Source organism: Lagopus leucura, unplaced genomic scaffold (genome assembly GCF_019238085.1).
Source record: "Lagopus leucura isolate 7727_CA_CO unplaced genomic scaffold, USGS_WTPT01 Super-Scaffold_100002, whole genome shotgun sequence".
Taxonomy (NCBI): Eukaryota; Metazoa; Chordata; class Aves; order Galliformes; family Phasianidae; genus Lagopus; species Lagopus leucura.
In genome coordinates this window covers 60,787,841-60,802,174 of record NW_024962263.1, presented here as the reverse complement: position 1 = coordinate 60,802,174, position 14,334 = coordinate 60,787,841, and the positions used below count along the sequence as shown (strand labels likewise).

The 14,334-nt window shown below is 40.9% G+C and overlaps 1 protein-coding gene across 4 annotated transcripts in view; it reads left to right on the top strand.

Moving 5' to 3' along the window:
• Positions 1 to 6: 6 nt before the first annotated feature.
• JPH1 (junctophilin 1) overlaps positions 7 to 14,334 on the top strand; it is an 81,170-nt gene continuing 66,842 nt past the window's right edge. For all 4 annotated transcript variants that reach the window (XM_042869580.1, XM_042869581.1, XM_042869579.1 and 1 more), the window contains exons 1-2: positions 7 to 402; positions 7,408 to 8,164. In XM_042869580.1, the coding sequence (XP_042725514.1) occupies positions 24 to 402; positions 7,408 to 8,164 (1,136 nt within the window). In that variant the 5' untranslated portion in view covers positions 7 to 23. The remainder of the gene's footprint in view (positions 403 to 7,407; positions 8,165 to 14,334) is intronic.

The window sequence follows — 14,334 nt, the reverse complement described above, 5'->3', positions numbered from 1 at the left end:
CCGCGCTCGCCCCGCTGCCCTGGATGACGGGCGGCCGGTTCGACTTCGACGATGGCGGTACCTACTGCGGCGGCTGGGAGGACGGCAAAGCCCATGGGCACGGCATCTGCACCGGGCCCAAGGGGCAGGGCGAGTACGCCGGCTCCTGGTCGCACGGCTTCGAGGTGGCGGGCGGCTACACCTGGCCCAGCGGCAATACCTACCTGGGCTACTGGGCGCAGGGCAAGCGGCACGGGCTGGGCGTGGAGACGAAGGGCAGGTGGATGTACCGCGGCGAGTGGTCGCACGGCTTCAAGGGGCGCTACGGCGTGCGGCAGAGCCTCAGCACGCCGGCCCGCTACGAGGGCACCTGGAGCAACGGGCTGCAGGACGGCTACGGCGTCGAGACCTACGGCGACGGAGGTGGGCGCCGGCGGGGGGCGCCCCGCGCGCGGCAGCGACGGCGGTGGGGGGCGAGAAGGGGGCGCGCCTGCGTGAGTGCGCGCTCGGCGGGGAGGACCCGGCCCCGACTGCCACCGGGCCTTGCGCCGCCGGGCCGCGGGGGCTCCTCAGTGCACGGGGCGCCACAGGTGCCCCGCGTCGCCCCGCCGGGCGTTAACGGCCGCTCCGGGGCTCGGCCGCGCGGCGCTCCCGGCTTATCGCGGTCTCCCAGCCCGGGCTAAAAGCAGTCAGCCCGCGGCTTTCCGTGGCGGGGCAGCTCCCCGCAGCGCTTGCCGGTCTCGTCGAGGGTCGGGAGGGCAAGCTCCCTGCGCCTGGAGCCTCGGAGAGGGTCGGGCTGGGATCGGGGAAAGGCTGTTCACCAGGGGGTGGTGGGCTGGAACAGGATGCCCAGGGCAGTGACCGCGGCCGGAGCTCAAGGGGCGCTTGGAAGTGAGGCTTGAACTGCTTGTGCTGTGAGGAGACGGGAGTTGGACTCAGAGATCCGTGTGGGACCCTTCCAAGTTGGGATGTGCTGTGATTCTGTGACTCTCTCACCACTGTTTCCGTGGTAAAATACTGTAAACTTAAGAAAGATCCTCATTCCATGTTGCTGTGCTCCCTCGCTTCACTGATAACATATGCTGGTTTACATTCATAAACTCAACTGCAGTGAAGTAGATACTGAACGTGCATGACATGAGTGAAACTTAGCTGCACCTCCATGCAATGACTTGCACTGCATTCAAATGCAGTTGCAGTTTCAAACACATGGAAGCTAGACGGGTGATGGATGAAACCAGTCCATAAATCACCCCCTCGCTCACCGTAGGAAGACAGATGCATGCAGTAGGGCCGGACAACCCACACCCATTTTAGCAGTGCTTTTCGAGCTCAGGCTTAGTGGGGTCACTCGGGACTCAGCTAACTTGATGGGTTAGTTCCACCTCATCCTACCATGCCTGCATCATTTCACATGTTGTGTGGAGAAGTAATCCCAGTGTTTTTAAATTAGCTTTCTGCTGCTGTAATGTTATTGACATCGGTGGAAGTGCCACCTCACCTGTGTGGAGTTGCTCTTAAGCTTGATCTAGTGGTGGCATCCCTGCCCATGGCATGGGAGTTGGAACTGAGTGATCTTTAAGGTCCCTTCCAACCAGTGCCATTTTGTGATTGATTTGTCCCATTGTAAATGAAAGAGCTGATCTCAGTTTTAGAATTAGCGGTGTGCTATTTTTTAAGGAAGCGCTGCTTGCTGCAATGCTGCGCAAGCTGCATGTATAACGTGCAAGAAATAGAACTTAACAAAATTAGTGGTAACTTGTAACTTTGTAATGATGAGATTAAAGGACCAGCCTGTGTATCAGATCTGTTGATGCTGCTGCTGGTTTCTTTAGGGAGTTCTGTTAAGAGATTTGTGATAGAACTGTAGAAATAGCATCACAGAATGGGTGATTTTGTATTATGCGGAAGAGGTGTTTACAGATGGAATACTTTCCCCTTCTGCTCTTTCTGAAATACAGAGTGTAGTGAATTGGGTGAGATTCATTTCCATGAGAAAATGCAGTGCTATGTTTTCTGTACCCTGAACTCTTCTAATCCCTTTAATTGTGCATTTTTATAACTACGTGGAAAAGTTTTCTGATGTGGAAAGCTCTGATGATCACTCTCAGCGTGGCTATTGTCTTGAGGATTTAAAAGCCTAACCAAACCACATAGATAAATTTTCAGTTTCACTTTCATCACACAATACATTTTGAATTTTGTTCAGATTTATTTTGTCTCGTAACTCAGAAGCTGAATTCTTAGTGGCCATAGTTTTGTTTGGTTGTTGTTTTTTGTTTTTCTTGTCCAGAAAAGTAAATCGCTACTGTGTTTCACAAACCAAAGTTCCTTGTATCTCCATCTTTAGACTTCTTGTGGATATTTTTTATTTCAGTATAATACTGATAATTCAGTGGTAAATTCTGTAAATTTTTAGGCTTTAAACTAACAGGAAACCCTTTGTCTGAAACAGCACTTGGAATGTACAGCTTCCTTTGTAAATTATTTATTTTTATTAACTAAAATCTGCTAGTAAGGTCCCAGTCTTTTAGACATTTCAATTCATGCGGACAGAAGATGTGAATCCCATTGATTTTAATGGAAGCATTTGTGAATGAAGCCAGGCGATATGTCACATGATTGCAGATGGATCTTTGTGTTCATGCTCTGGGTACAATGGCTGTAGTTGCACACTAGAAGAATGTCTGAAATGCTTTTACAAGGCAGCCAGATTTACCTATGTGTCTTTAATACACTGTGAAATAATCACAGGAAAGCTGTTTCTTAATTCTGACCTGAGAATACTGGAAAATAGTGGGTTTTACTATGCAAATTGCCATTTTGCTTTAAAAATCACTTGAATACAGGCCTTTTTACTGTTGTGGGTTTTCTTTTGCTGTTGTTGTTGTTGTTTTGGTAATATGATATTTCTGATTGCTTTGATGATATTAGTAATTGAAGTTGTGGAAGAGAAAAGGAACATAAACACCAGTGGCAGTCCTCAGTGTTTCTGCACACACTGCTTTGCACGTTGTCAGTAGTATAGATCGTGCCTTGTCTGAATGCAGTGAAGTTGTCACTCCAATGAGTCTTTGAGAAAAACACAGTGAATTATACGTAGATCATGGTCCTCTGTTCATTGTACGTGCCTATGCTTGGCTTTCAAGTGACCTTTCAGGTTGTACCCTACAATGATCTGGAGTTCTGTGCCTCCTCTAGGCTGCCTTGATTTCCTTGGATCTGTGTGAATCCACCTGCCTACCTGCGGATTGTTTACTGAGGGATTGCAGCCTAATTTGCTGCTTCAGTATGTGTAAGTTAGTTAGCACCTTATGATCCTGCCAGCAGTAGCAGTAACGGGAGTACTACTGTAAGAACATGTGTTGTTCATCTGTGGACATCAGTGGCAAATGCATGTGAAGAAAAGGCCATCAGCGGTGCATGCGTTCATTGATTTCTAAGCAGTCGGCTTTCTAGGTGTTTATCTAACGTTTGAGTCCAGAGAGCGTGTAAGAACATTGAGGTGGCAACTAAATTATTAAACCACAGAAGATGAATGTAAAGGTTATGAGTAGGTCAAGCAGTTCCTAGTGCGGTGGCCTCCATGCTTTTTTACAGCACAGTTTTACATTTGAGCCACAAGTAGGCAATGACATTTACAGCTCTAAGATACAGTTGGGAGTCTGGGGAAGTGTAGCACAATGTAGCTCTGAGGAGACAGGTTATGACGTTCTACCTTACAGCAGTTTGCCAAGCAAAAACAGAATTTAAAAGTACACTTTCTGTTAGTTCTCGGGCTGAAAATATGGACATCTGCTCAGGAGCACCACGGTCAGTAGAAGCTGTTGCTGAATGGTTGGATTGTTTTGTTACAACAAGCCTGGCTTTTAGGAAGTAAAGTTACTGTTTTATTGTCAAAAACAGTTTTAAATTAACTCCATAATCACAGTGGTAATTAAAAAGTTGATCCTCAGTGAAACTGCTATAGACAGTGCATTATAATATATGATAAAACAAGAAATGATGTGTTGATATTGTCATTCATATTTGTATCTGTGTATAGAGCTAAGTAGATACCATGTTTCTATCTTTATTCATAAGAAGAGCTGTTTTATCATCTTGTACTGTATGCTGTAGCATTATATTACAGTATTAACATACCAGATACCTTGATTGTTTAAAGATGTCTATAATTTCTTCTGATGAAGGAGATGAGGCAGTTATGGTCTGATATGATAAATCACGGTACTTAAGTCTCCATTCTAGGAAGTTTTTCACACAGAGGGTGGTGACACACTGGAACAGGTTGCCCAAGGAGGTTGTGGATGCCCCATCCCTGGAGGCATTCAAGGCAAGGCTGGATGTGGCTCTGGGTCACATGCACATAGCAGGGGGCTTGAAACTAGGTGATCACTGTGGTGCTTTTCAACCCAGGCCATTCTATGATTCTACAGGTCTGTAGCATCTGTATTCTGTGAACTGCCCTCCATGTGCCATTAAAATATCTTTCTTTTAACACTTAAGTTAAAAAATCAAGGAAAGCATCAGCTTTCTAGCACTAGTATTGAACCTTTTCTCTTACAAATTTCTAATATTAGAAAATATCCTTGTTGCCTGCAAGACTGCATAAAATTCCAACTAAATCTCTTCCAAGAGCCAGTTCACTATGAATCTTTCATTGCCTCATTTGCTCTTTTCTCTTTAGAAGAAACTGGCATTGATTTTATTGGCCTAGTAGAAAGAAAAATCTGACAAGTAAACAGCAGCACATCAATTGTCCTCATTTTAATACCCTTTTGGGCAACAGTAACCACTTCTGTCTATAGAGCAGGGAAAAATGTGAATCACAATTTGGTTAACTATTTTTGAGCTTTTTTTTTTTTTTTAGGTCAAAATATTAGTAAGAAAAAATGGCAAAGGCAGGCCATTTGTATTTATAAAATAAAAACTTTTATAAAATTCTGTGCTGGAAGGGATTGTTTCTGCTTTGAGTCAGACACTCAAATAGCAACGTGGAGAGCCACAGTTATACTGCTGTAATGTAATTCTGGGATATAATCACAATTAGAATTGGATTTATTATTTTCAAATGAAATTAACGAACTGATGCAGAATATCACATTGTTGCATGCAGCAGTGCAGTGTACCTTGCCAGATTCTTCAGCACGTCATTACGATTCTAGGGCTTTTCCAGTTATAATTGAGGACAAAATGTAGTCATTTATGCCCATAAAATATTAATATATCTCTGTGAAATGTCTGTTTAATTAAGAAAAAAACTACCATATGACCATTTTTTTTTTGCAGTATTTTCAGGATATGTCAGATTGCTGTTTTGCGCTCATGTATCTATTTGTTCTTTTCCATATGCTGAGGTTTTTAAAATAATCATGTTTCTAGATTCAGCACCCTTACGAGCAATACAGCAGTAGGTATCCAGGATACAGAGAATGAGAAAGAAACGAAGAAGGTTGTTGGTTTATGTCAGCAGCCATCTGTTAAAACAAAAACCTTCCACTTAGTAGAATTTTTCTACCAACACAAAATAGTTATGTTGTCAAACCTATTTAGTATTATATAAGAAAGAAATCTCACAAACGTGATTGCATGTTAACATTGAAATGCAGCCTAGCTGAAGAGGTAATACAGTAAAACAGTAATCGATAGATAATTGACACCAGCACAGCAAAATACCATGCTTATACAAAGGAGATTGAATATCAAAGCAACTGAATCTTTGGGCTGCATCTGAAACTCTGGGTATTTCACAAATATGTTTACAAAACTTTATTCAGTCATGGAATTTGACATTTGATCTTCAGTTCTCTGAAGAATCATTTTTAATATGTACTCAGTTGAAGCAGAATAAGCTCAAGGATATTTTAGGGAGAGCTTATTCATACTTCTGTATGAATATTCAGAGTCAAAATAGCTTTTAAAAGAAATAGTAGTAGGTGGATGAGAAACCTCTTTTTTTGTGTGTCTCTTAAAGAAGTTTCATAGGGATTACAGTGAAATGATCTTAGAAAGCAAGTTATCTTCTGTTTGCCAGGAGTGGGGCACCTCACACCTTCCTTTGGCTTTCAGAGCCTAGACATGGGAGTGTGTGTCTTATCAAAATGAAAATGCTTTTTGACAATACAAGAAATAAAATAGTCTGAAACAGTAATCTGGTGATAATGCTGTTTCTTGGCTCAGATGCAGCTTTGCATGTACACAGATAAGCATGTCTTCTCATATCAAATACCGTGTTGCTCTTCTTTGTACTGCTTTTTGAAAAAACACTCAAAAATAATTATGGTCACAGTATAAACAATGGAATGTAGTTATAGATAGGGTGGTGTGTCATACTCTGTTTATTACTGTCTTGTCTTCTGTATGTACTGCAGCAAAAATGGAAGGCAAAAAAAGCAGAAAAGCCTTCACATTTCTGATTTCTGTCACAACACACTGCAGAATGTAAATAGAAAAATAATCTGACTGTATTTTTATGTCACAGCAGCCTTTCATATTTTTGATGACTGTCAAATAGCTGGAATATTTTTTTTTTTATCTTTAAACCCAAGTTCAGCTACTTCTCAAGCAAAGGACCTACTCTTCTGGGAATTACTCAACAGATGAGATGGCAGTGAAGGTAGTCTGCTGCTTTCCTGTGACTCCTTCTTCAGAAAGGGTAGCTAGAGTGAAGTGTAGCTCGCTTTATACTGCCAATATTTTAGGTAGCTAGTGTACTTTGTTTATGATATTGAGTAAACAAAAAAAATGTTCGTGAAAGGCAATATATACAGAGGTTTTGTTTGCAGTGTTTTATCATTTTCTTCCATTCAGGTACATTCAAAATCTTTTTAAAACATTTGATTGTATGATAGGGCTTCATAACAGCAGTCTTCAGGTGGGCCATGGGATCAAGACAGTTTCGTCTTAGTAGGTTGTTGAGTATGTCATGACAGGGAGAGGTCTGCAGTTGTCTTTAAAAAACAGGATGTTTACTCATCCCACTAGCTCTCCTTGTGAGCAGCTGGAGGCAAGAGCCCAAGTGCTCCACTTCCTCCCTGCTTTCTTTCCCTCCACCCTTCTCTCTCTTCCTCGTTGTTCCCTTTAAAAAACATTGAGGGAGTTCTGCCTTTCAGATTTCTTTTGAAATTTCTTCCATGGGTAGAACTGCTCAAGAAACACTTATGATGATAGCTACTGTGTTTTAGTTGTCAAAATAAGCTACTGCAGCTTGGAAAGCAAGGGCTTTGTTAAGGGAAAAAAATGATTTATGAAAAAACAAGTAACAAAAAGTATGTAATTTATGTAGTCTCATGTGCTGTACTTTTTTTCTTCTGTTTCTAGTTTCCTAAAGCAGACTTATCAGCACAGTGTTGCCAGTAGCATATTGAATGTAGACTAGTAGGTCTTCTACAACTTTCTAAATTTAATTTCTGCTAATTACTTTAAAAGGTACATACCAGGGACAGTGGACAGGAGGAATGCGACATGGATATGGTGTACGTCAGAGTGTACCCTATGGCATGGCAACTGTGATCCGTTCACCTCTACGAACATCTCTAGCTTCACTTCGAAGTGAACAGAGCAATGGCACCGTTCTGCACGACATCACTGCAGACAGTCCGGCTGGAACAAGAGGAGGTTTTGTGCTCAATTTTCACAGTGAAGCAGAAGCCATGGGAATTAAGAAAAAAGGAGGCTTATTCAGAAGAGGATCCCTTCTTGGTAGTATAAAACTTAGAAAATCTGAATCTAGATCCTCAATATCTAGCAAACGGAGCTCCGTCAGGAGTGATGCTGCTATGAGCAGAATTAGTTCCAGTGATGCCAACTCTACGATTAGTTTTGGAGATGGTGACTGTGATTATTGTCCTATGGAAGACCACGTTGATGCCACCACAACAGAAAGCTATATGGGTGAATGGAAGAATGACAAGCGCAGTGGTTTTGGTGTTAGTGAGCGTTCAAATGGCATGAAATATGAAGGAGAATGGTTAAATAACAGGAGGCATGGATATGGATGTACCATGTTTCCAGATGGCACCAAAGAAGAAGGAAAATATAAAAATAATGTTTTGGTTCGTGGAATAAGAAAGCAACTTATACCAATACGCAACACAAAAACTAGAGAAAAAGTGGATAGAGCAATAGAGGGTGCACAGCGAGCAGCTGCCATGGCAAGAACAAAAGTGGAAATTGCAACTTCAAGGTATGTTACTGCTAAATATATTTGTTTGTCATTGACTTCTTGGGGGAAAAAATCTTGTAGTAAGTGAGCTCTTAGTGTTGACGAAGTATTCAAAAGTGCAAGTGTTTAAATGTTGTCTTTCACTTTCAAATGTGTATCTAATTGGCTTTACTTAAATTAGACATATGAAACTTAAAACCTCAACTTATTAGACTGAAGTTACTCATATATGTTCCATAATATAAAAGTAGATTTCCAGGCTCATACATTTCTGCCTTAAGTCAAGAGCTGCTGCAGTATGTCCTTACTGCATGGAACATAAAACTGCTGAGGAAATGTATGGAATTATGTGGGGAATGTCAAGTGACAAAGGTATATCTTCCTATAAGCAATTATGCTTATTGTGTTGATAATTTTTTGGGAATCAACTGAGACTCTAAAATGGCACATTTTCCCCTGGGGATGTTAACATGCGAGTATTTATCTGAGGGAGTGAGGGAACGAACAGTGTGATAATAATGGTTGAGGCTCTTGTGCTTAGAGGCTGCAGTTTCAGTTGCCAGAAGAGTGTCTGCTGAAAAGAATGTTAGTATGAGGTTTCGTTAGATTTGAAGTATTGCTCTCCTGCAGTCTGAATTCATCAGGCTTTGGTGACCACCTCTTCAAATAGCAGTGGGCTTCTCCCCACCATCAAGTGTTTGAGGTGGAAGGGAAAAGTGAAAGAGTATGACTAGGAGTAATAGGGGAAAATGTCACTTCTGCTTTGGGCTCCTAACCAACAACCAAACAGAGTTGTCTGAAATGGAGTTGTTATAAATTAGATCAGTCTAGACAATGTTAATAGGTTTTAGTATAAAGACTGAGGGCTCTTTAAAAAGCTATTTAATTTTTAATGCCTTCAGATAAGTTTCTGTGGCAGTTTCTCTTTTTGGTTTTGGTCTGTTTCCTCAGGCAGGCTTTTCTTGAAATATGCTGTGGACCAAAAAAAGAACCCAGAAATGTGCATGAAAGAAAATCTTCCTGCTATTTTAGAAAGAGGCTGTCATGTTACACTTACAGCTGAACAACTGATTCCTGATTTAGTATGGTCAGTAGTGTATGTTCAGTGACTCTCCTTTTTCTGGCCGTTGTCAAGAATACAGAAAAGAGTGAAAACTACATACAAGGGAAGGGTGAAATACATGGATGGCTCATAGCAAAAAGTAGTTGAGACATAAATATGAAGAATTTAGTGTACTGTTCAAGAGGCTTTATGAGCACTGGGCACCAAAGTAACTAGAAGGTAGCATATATTCTATTGCTTCTATAAATACATGTAAGGCATTATATGACAGCATATCACGTTAGGGAAGCCGAGCTGTAATAGCTAGCTTTAAGAAGTTCCTGGATCCCATTCGTGTTTTGTCAATACGTAAGCCTTAGCTCTCAAAAATGAGTGACAGAATGTGTGGATAGGGTAATCACTGCTTTGAGTCAATATAAAGATGTTAAAAAAACTATGGTCTGAGATCCTTAAGTTACAAGGTGCAGTGTATACACTTCCCCCTTAAGAAGAGATATGTCTCTAAAGTGTTTTGTTTTCTGTCCTTCTCTGCTGCTTCTTTGGAGCTATCCATGAAAATAGTGTTTATTTCTTGAAAAGAAGTTCTTAGAAGTGGGACAGTGGAAGTCATCTGTAGTAGTGCACCTGTGACCATGGGCTACTCCTTTGGTTTTTCAGTTGAGAATCTGTCAGACACAGTCCCATGTTGTACCTGCAACCTTGATGTCAGCACAGGTGAAGTTTCTTCTTTTTCAGCAGCCCTTGCACTGACTGTACTGGCAAGGAGCCAAAGGCAAAGAGGCCTGACACCTAATCAGACAACATCAAGCATAAATATTACATAAACTTCTCTTGCGAGTGCATATGAGGTTCATGCGGTAGGGAAAACATGATGCTTCCCATCTCTCAAGTTTTCAGAATTCCTTTTAGGATCAACAACTGGGAGTAAGTCCATGGCATTATGTGAAGTAAGGGACTGTCATGCTGGCAGAGTCCGTTATACTGACTATCCAAGAGTCAGATCATCTAGAAGAGTTCCTAGAAGAGCATTCCAGGCTGACTGGATTAGTACTGTTTCACGATGAAAGAACTTGCTTCTATCATTTGGAAACTTGAGGTTCACTACTGATTTGTGACTGCTAGTTTACTAGACTGATAAATGTTGCTGTCTAGTTGATAAAAATAAAATACCTTTGATTTACAGTGAGATTATCCTATTACTGATGCAGAATATTGCCCCTGGGAAATTTCTGCTAACATAACCTCTGCAAAATCTCACTGTGCTGAAAGCATAGTGATAGGAACTGAGCAATTATTTTCCTAACCTTAGGTGAGGAGAGATTGGGAAGAATCTGAGAGACTTCAGCTGCACCTGCCTCTCAGATACTAGTATTTCTGCAGTGTCTTAGATGAATGGTTGTCGTCTGTTTCCTAATGATCAGTATTATGGATTGAGGGGAAAGGGAGAAATCCAGGAGTGCCTCTTTTTCATTTCTCTGACATATAATACAGATACGGAAGTGTTTCTGCCCATATGGCCTTTAAGACTTTCTGTGTGTATAACCTAACTGATGGATGTCAACACACACACACGCACACGGTTTTCTATTCCAAACAGCTAGAAACCCTGGCTCACTATAGTCAGACACCTTCCTTTCCGGCTGTGTGCTCTTGCTCTTGTACTGTTCATTCCCTAAATGTTTGCTGAGCTAAAGGAAACCAGACTCCATTCTCCTCTTCATAGTTCCCTGCTGATTGTGCCAGGTTTGGCTGATAGTTTGACCTGTTGCAGATGTCCACACCGTCATCAGCAAGACCAGCCACTGTTTTGCTTTATATTCTTGATGTCCTTTTATATCTAAAAGTCCTTAATAATCTGTGTAGTCACCCTTTATCTATCATGACAGTTTGGTGTATGAAGATCTAAAAGTTGGATTAAATGTAGCTTTCCTGAGCCTGAATTTACATGGCTCTCTTGACTCATCCTTTGGGGTTTTGAGGTATCTGTACCGAAGTGTTTAGTTACAGCAGCATTATTTCTCTAAAGATGGAAGAGGAAGCTTTATAAAAATGTGCAGTGTATGGAAAAGTGGTGTATGAGGGAAATAGTTACTAGCCTCTGCTACACAGATCTCTACCCAAAACAGATTGTATGGTAGCAACAGTAGCAGTATTTTTAGAGTGATAGTGCAGCCAGGGAGTTCAGTTTGTACATTATAGTTTTCCTAACTATACTTAAGACAAAATATTAAGGTAGAAAAACAAAAATCCTAGATTTTGAGGGATTAAGGAAGTATGTTAGATATTTGTTCCTTTTAAGATATTAAAAGGTCTTTTTTCTTCTTCTTCTTTTTCTTTTTTTTTTTTTCTTTTTTAAGTGATTATGAGCAGTAATTAGATCAAATTCATCTTTGGCACCAATTTGTGCTGAAAGTGGTCAGGTTTACTTTAGATACATTTTGAGGGCTTGGTCTCTAAAAGGGGATGCTCCCTTCCAGAAACTGTTAATGAATTCTATTTTTCTGTCTATTTCAAGCATATGTGAAATGCATTTAAAAAAAAAAAAAAAAAAAAAAAAAAAAAAAAAAGCTAGATATATACTTCACCTTTTGGATGATATTAAAAATCCCCAAAAGACCACCAAAGCAAGAGTGAAACAGAAATTTAATATCAGATACTTCTCACCATAGGGATTTTGAACTTCGTTTTTATTCCTGTTATTTCTTACTCATAAGAGGTAAGCCTTGGCAGGTTCACTATGAGAGACTGGATTTTCATTATGTTTTACTTTTGCTTACTGGAATTATATTAGAACACTTCTTTTATAATATGACAATGCCTGAAGTCCTCCTTGGAACAGCAGTTGAGCTCTTCCAAAGTTTGATTAACTTTGCCTCTATCACTACTTATAATAGTATAAACTGTAGCAATTTAGGAATTTGGGAGTTGAATATAAACCTGCATTCTCATACTGAGTATCTCTGGGTGTTTTTAAATGTACGAATACTGTAAGTGAATATGTAGCACTGGAAGCAGAAAGAATGATGTTTGTTTATATGCAGTCTTTCCTACACTGGCTTCTTTCTAGGAAAGTCAATATTACAGGTTCAGAAGTGAGAGCTCAGAGCCAGTCTTTTCTCCCTTCAGATTGTTCCTAGCTAACACTCAACTAGAAATTCTCCTTTTAGCATTGTCTCTCTGGAGAAAAAGGAACTTTGCAAGTACATAAGAAAGAAAAGATAAAAAGACAGTAAAAGAAATAGGCGTTGAATGATAGTGATAATGGAGAGAAAGGAAAAAAAGAAATCAAAAGAAATAAAATGTTTCCTTGTTGATCTTTTCCTTGTACTCCATTGATCTTTCAGCTCATAAAATCAACAGCCAGAAGAATTAAGTAAAGTATATATACTTTATTCCGCATTCCATGGAAACAAACACTTCTAAAACTCTTTCACAATTTTGAGATAAGTTAATAACTTGTATTGTCACAATTTGCTGCAAGACCTTTTGCCCACCTGAAGAGTTACATTGTCAGTGTTTGTTGCATAAGCACCTGCGGTTTCAGTCTGGCATAATGGTGCCTTTGTGTTAGGCACAGTACAAACAAATCACCCTGAAAAGACCTTACAGTCTGGGAAAATGGCTGTGTCCACCAAATGGAAAAAAGCTGGCACATCTGTGAAAGGGCCTGAGATCAAGATAGCAGTAAAATTAATCTGTGCAGCTAATAATATAGAGCAATTTCTCCTTGTTAATGAGCTGTGTATGCTTAGATAGCCTTACTTTGCAGGCATCCAGTCAGGGATCACTTCTAAGGGGAGATTAAGCAGTGCCTTTTCTGCAGTGATTTCTTTCTCGCAGCAGCTTTTTCATACTACTCCATTTTATTTTTCACATGTTTGAGTCCAAATCCACAGATGGTATGGCTTAGGTACAGCCTGTATATTGCTGTATAAAGTACTGAAACTCTGGGTCTGACTCTGTGCTGTGGGCAGCCAGCTTTGTGTTGTGGGGCTGTTGCTGAGCAGCATCAGCCTGGTGGAAGGGCCACAGGAGGATGGGGCGGGAGGGCTGGCCTGTGAGCTGCAACCCAGCACAGAGTGCTTTTGGATTCAGTTATGCGTGGGGTTACAGTGGCCTTCTGGAGCTCGTAGCTGTCTTGTGACATTTTCAGTGCTGAGGATAATTTAGAGAGCCTGTCCTGGCACTGCACCAGCCAGGCCTGGGCCTGGCAGCTTAGCACTGGCTTAAAGATTGGGCTGTGCCTGCTGTGAACCACGCTGCTCACTTATCTGCCCCAGAACACAGCGGTGGCAGTAGAGCAGCACTTATCTTTCTCATAACCTCAATTCTGAGTAAGTTTTGGTAATGCTGTGCTGCATGTGATGGATTTATTTGAAGGAATTGCTTGGTAGCTGGTTCCTTCATAGTGTTTGTTGCCTTGCTCTGGCCACTGCTCTCAGATTGACCTTGACAGACTGATTTTCAGGAAGAACTACAGTTAGGTGTGTTGAGTCCTACAGCTTGTGTTCACACTAGATTGCAGCTTCCAGTACTCCCAACCAATGCTGAAAAAAATGTGCACTGCCTCCAGCTTTCTGTGGTGGGTTTGGCCAATTCTACCAAGCTTGCTTTACCCAAGAAACTGAAGGGGACACTTGTAAGACTATTGCCCTGCACATCTTTGAGATGCTTTACTTATTGTGGCTGAAATAAGAGCATTGTGTTGAGGCACAGGATCCAACAAATACCGAATATTTTTGTATAAGACTGCTTGCTTCAGTATTAAGTTGATCAGTTTCAAAACAAATTTAGTTTTAATTACTTTTCTACATGGTATATTCGAATGTAACAAAACGCTGTGCAACAAAGTGAATTCTGTGTAACAAAATGAATGCAAAAAAAGCCCTTAAGCCTTCAACTACAGTGGATGGTAAATTTGTGTTAATACTGCATCCTGTAGAGGAAACTATGTGCTCCTTGGATCCTGTGAGTTACACCACTGACTTCAGTGGGGCGCATTTTTACTCAAATTTCAGAAACAACTCACTGGTAAAAGTTTAGTTTTGTAGTTTTGGACCATTTCTCCATTATTTGCTGTGGTATGAATAATGATGTTTTTGAAATAACAAATTGTATAAACTTCTTT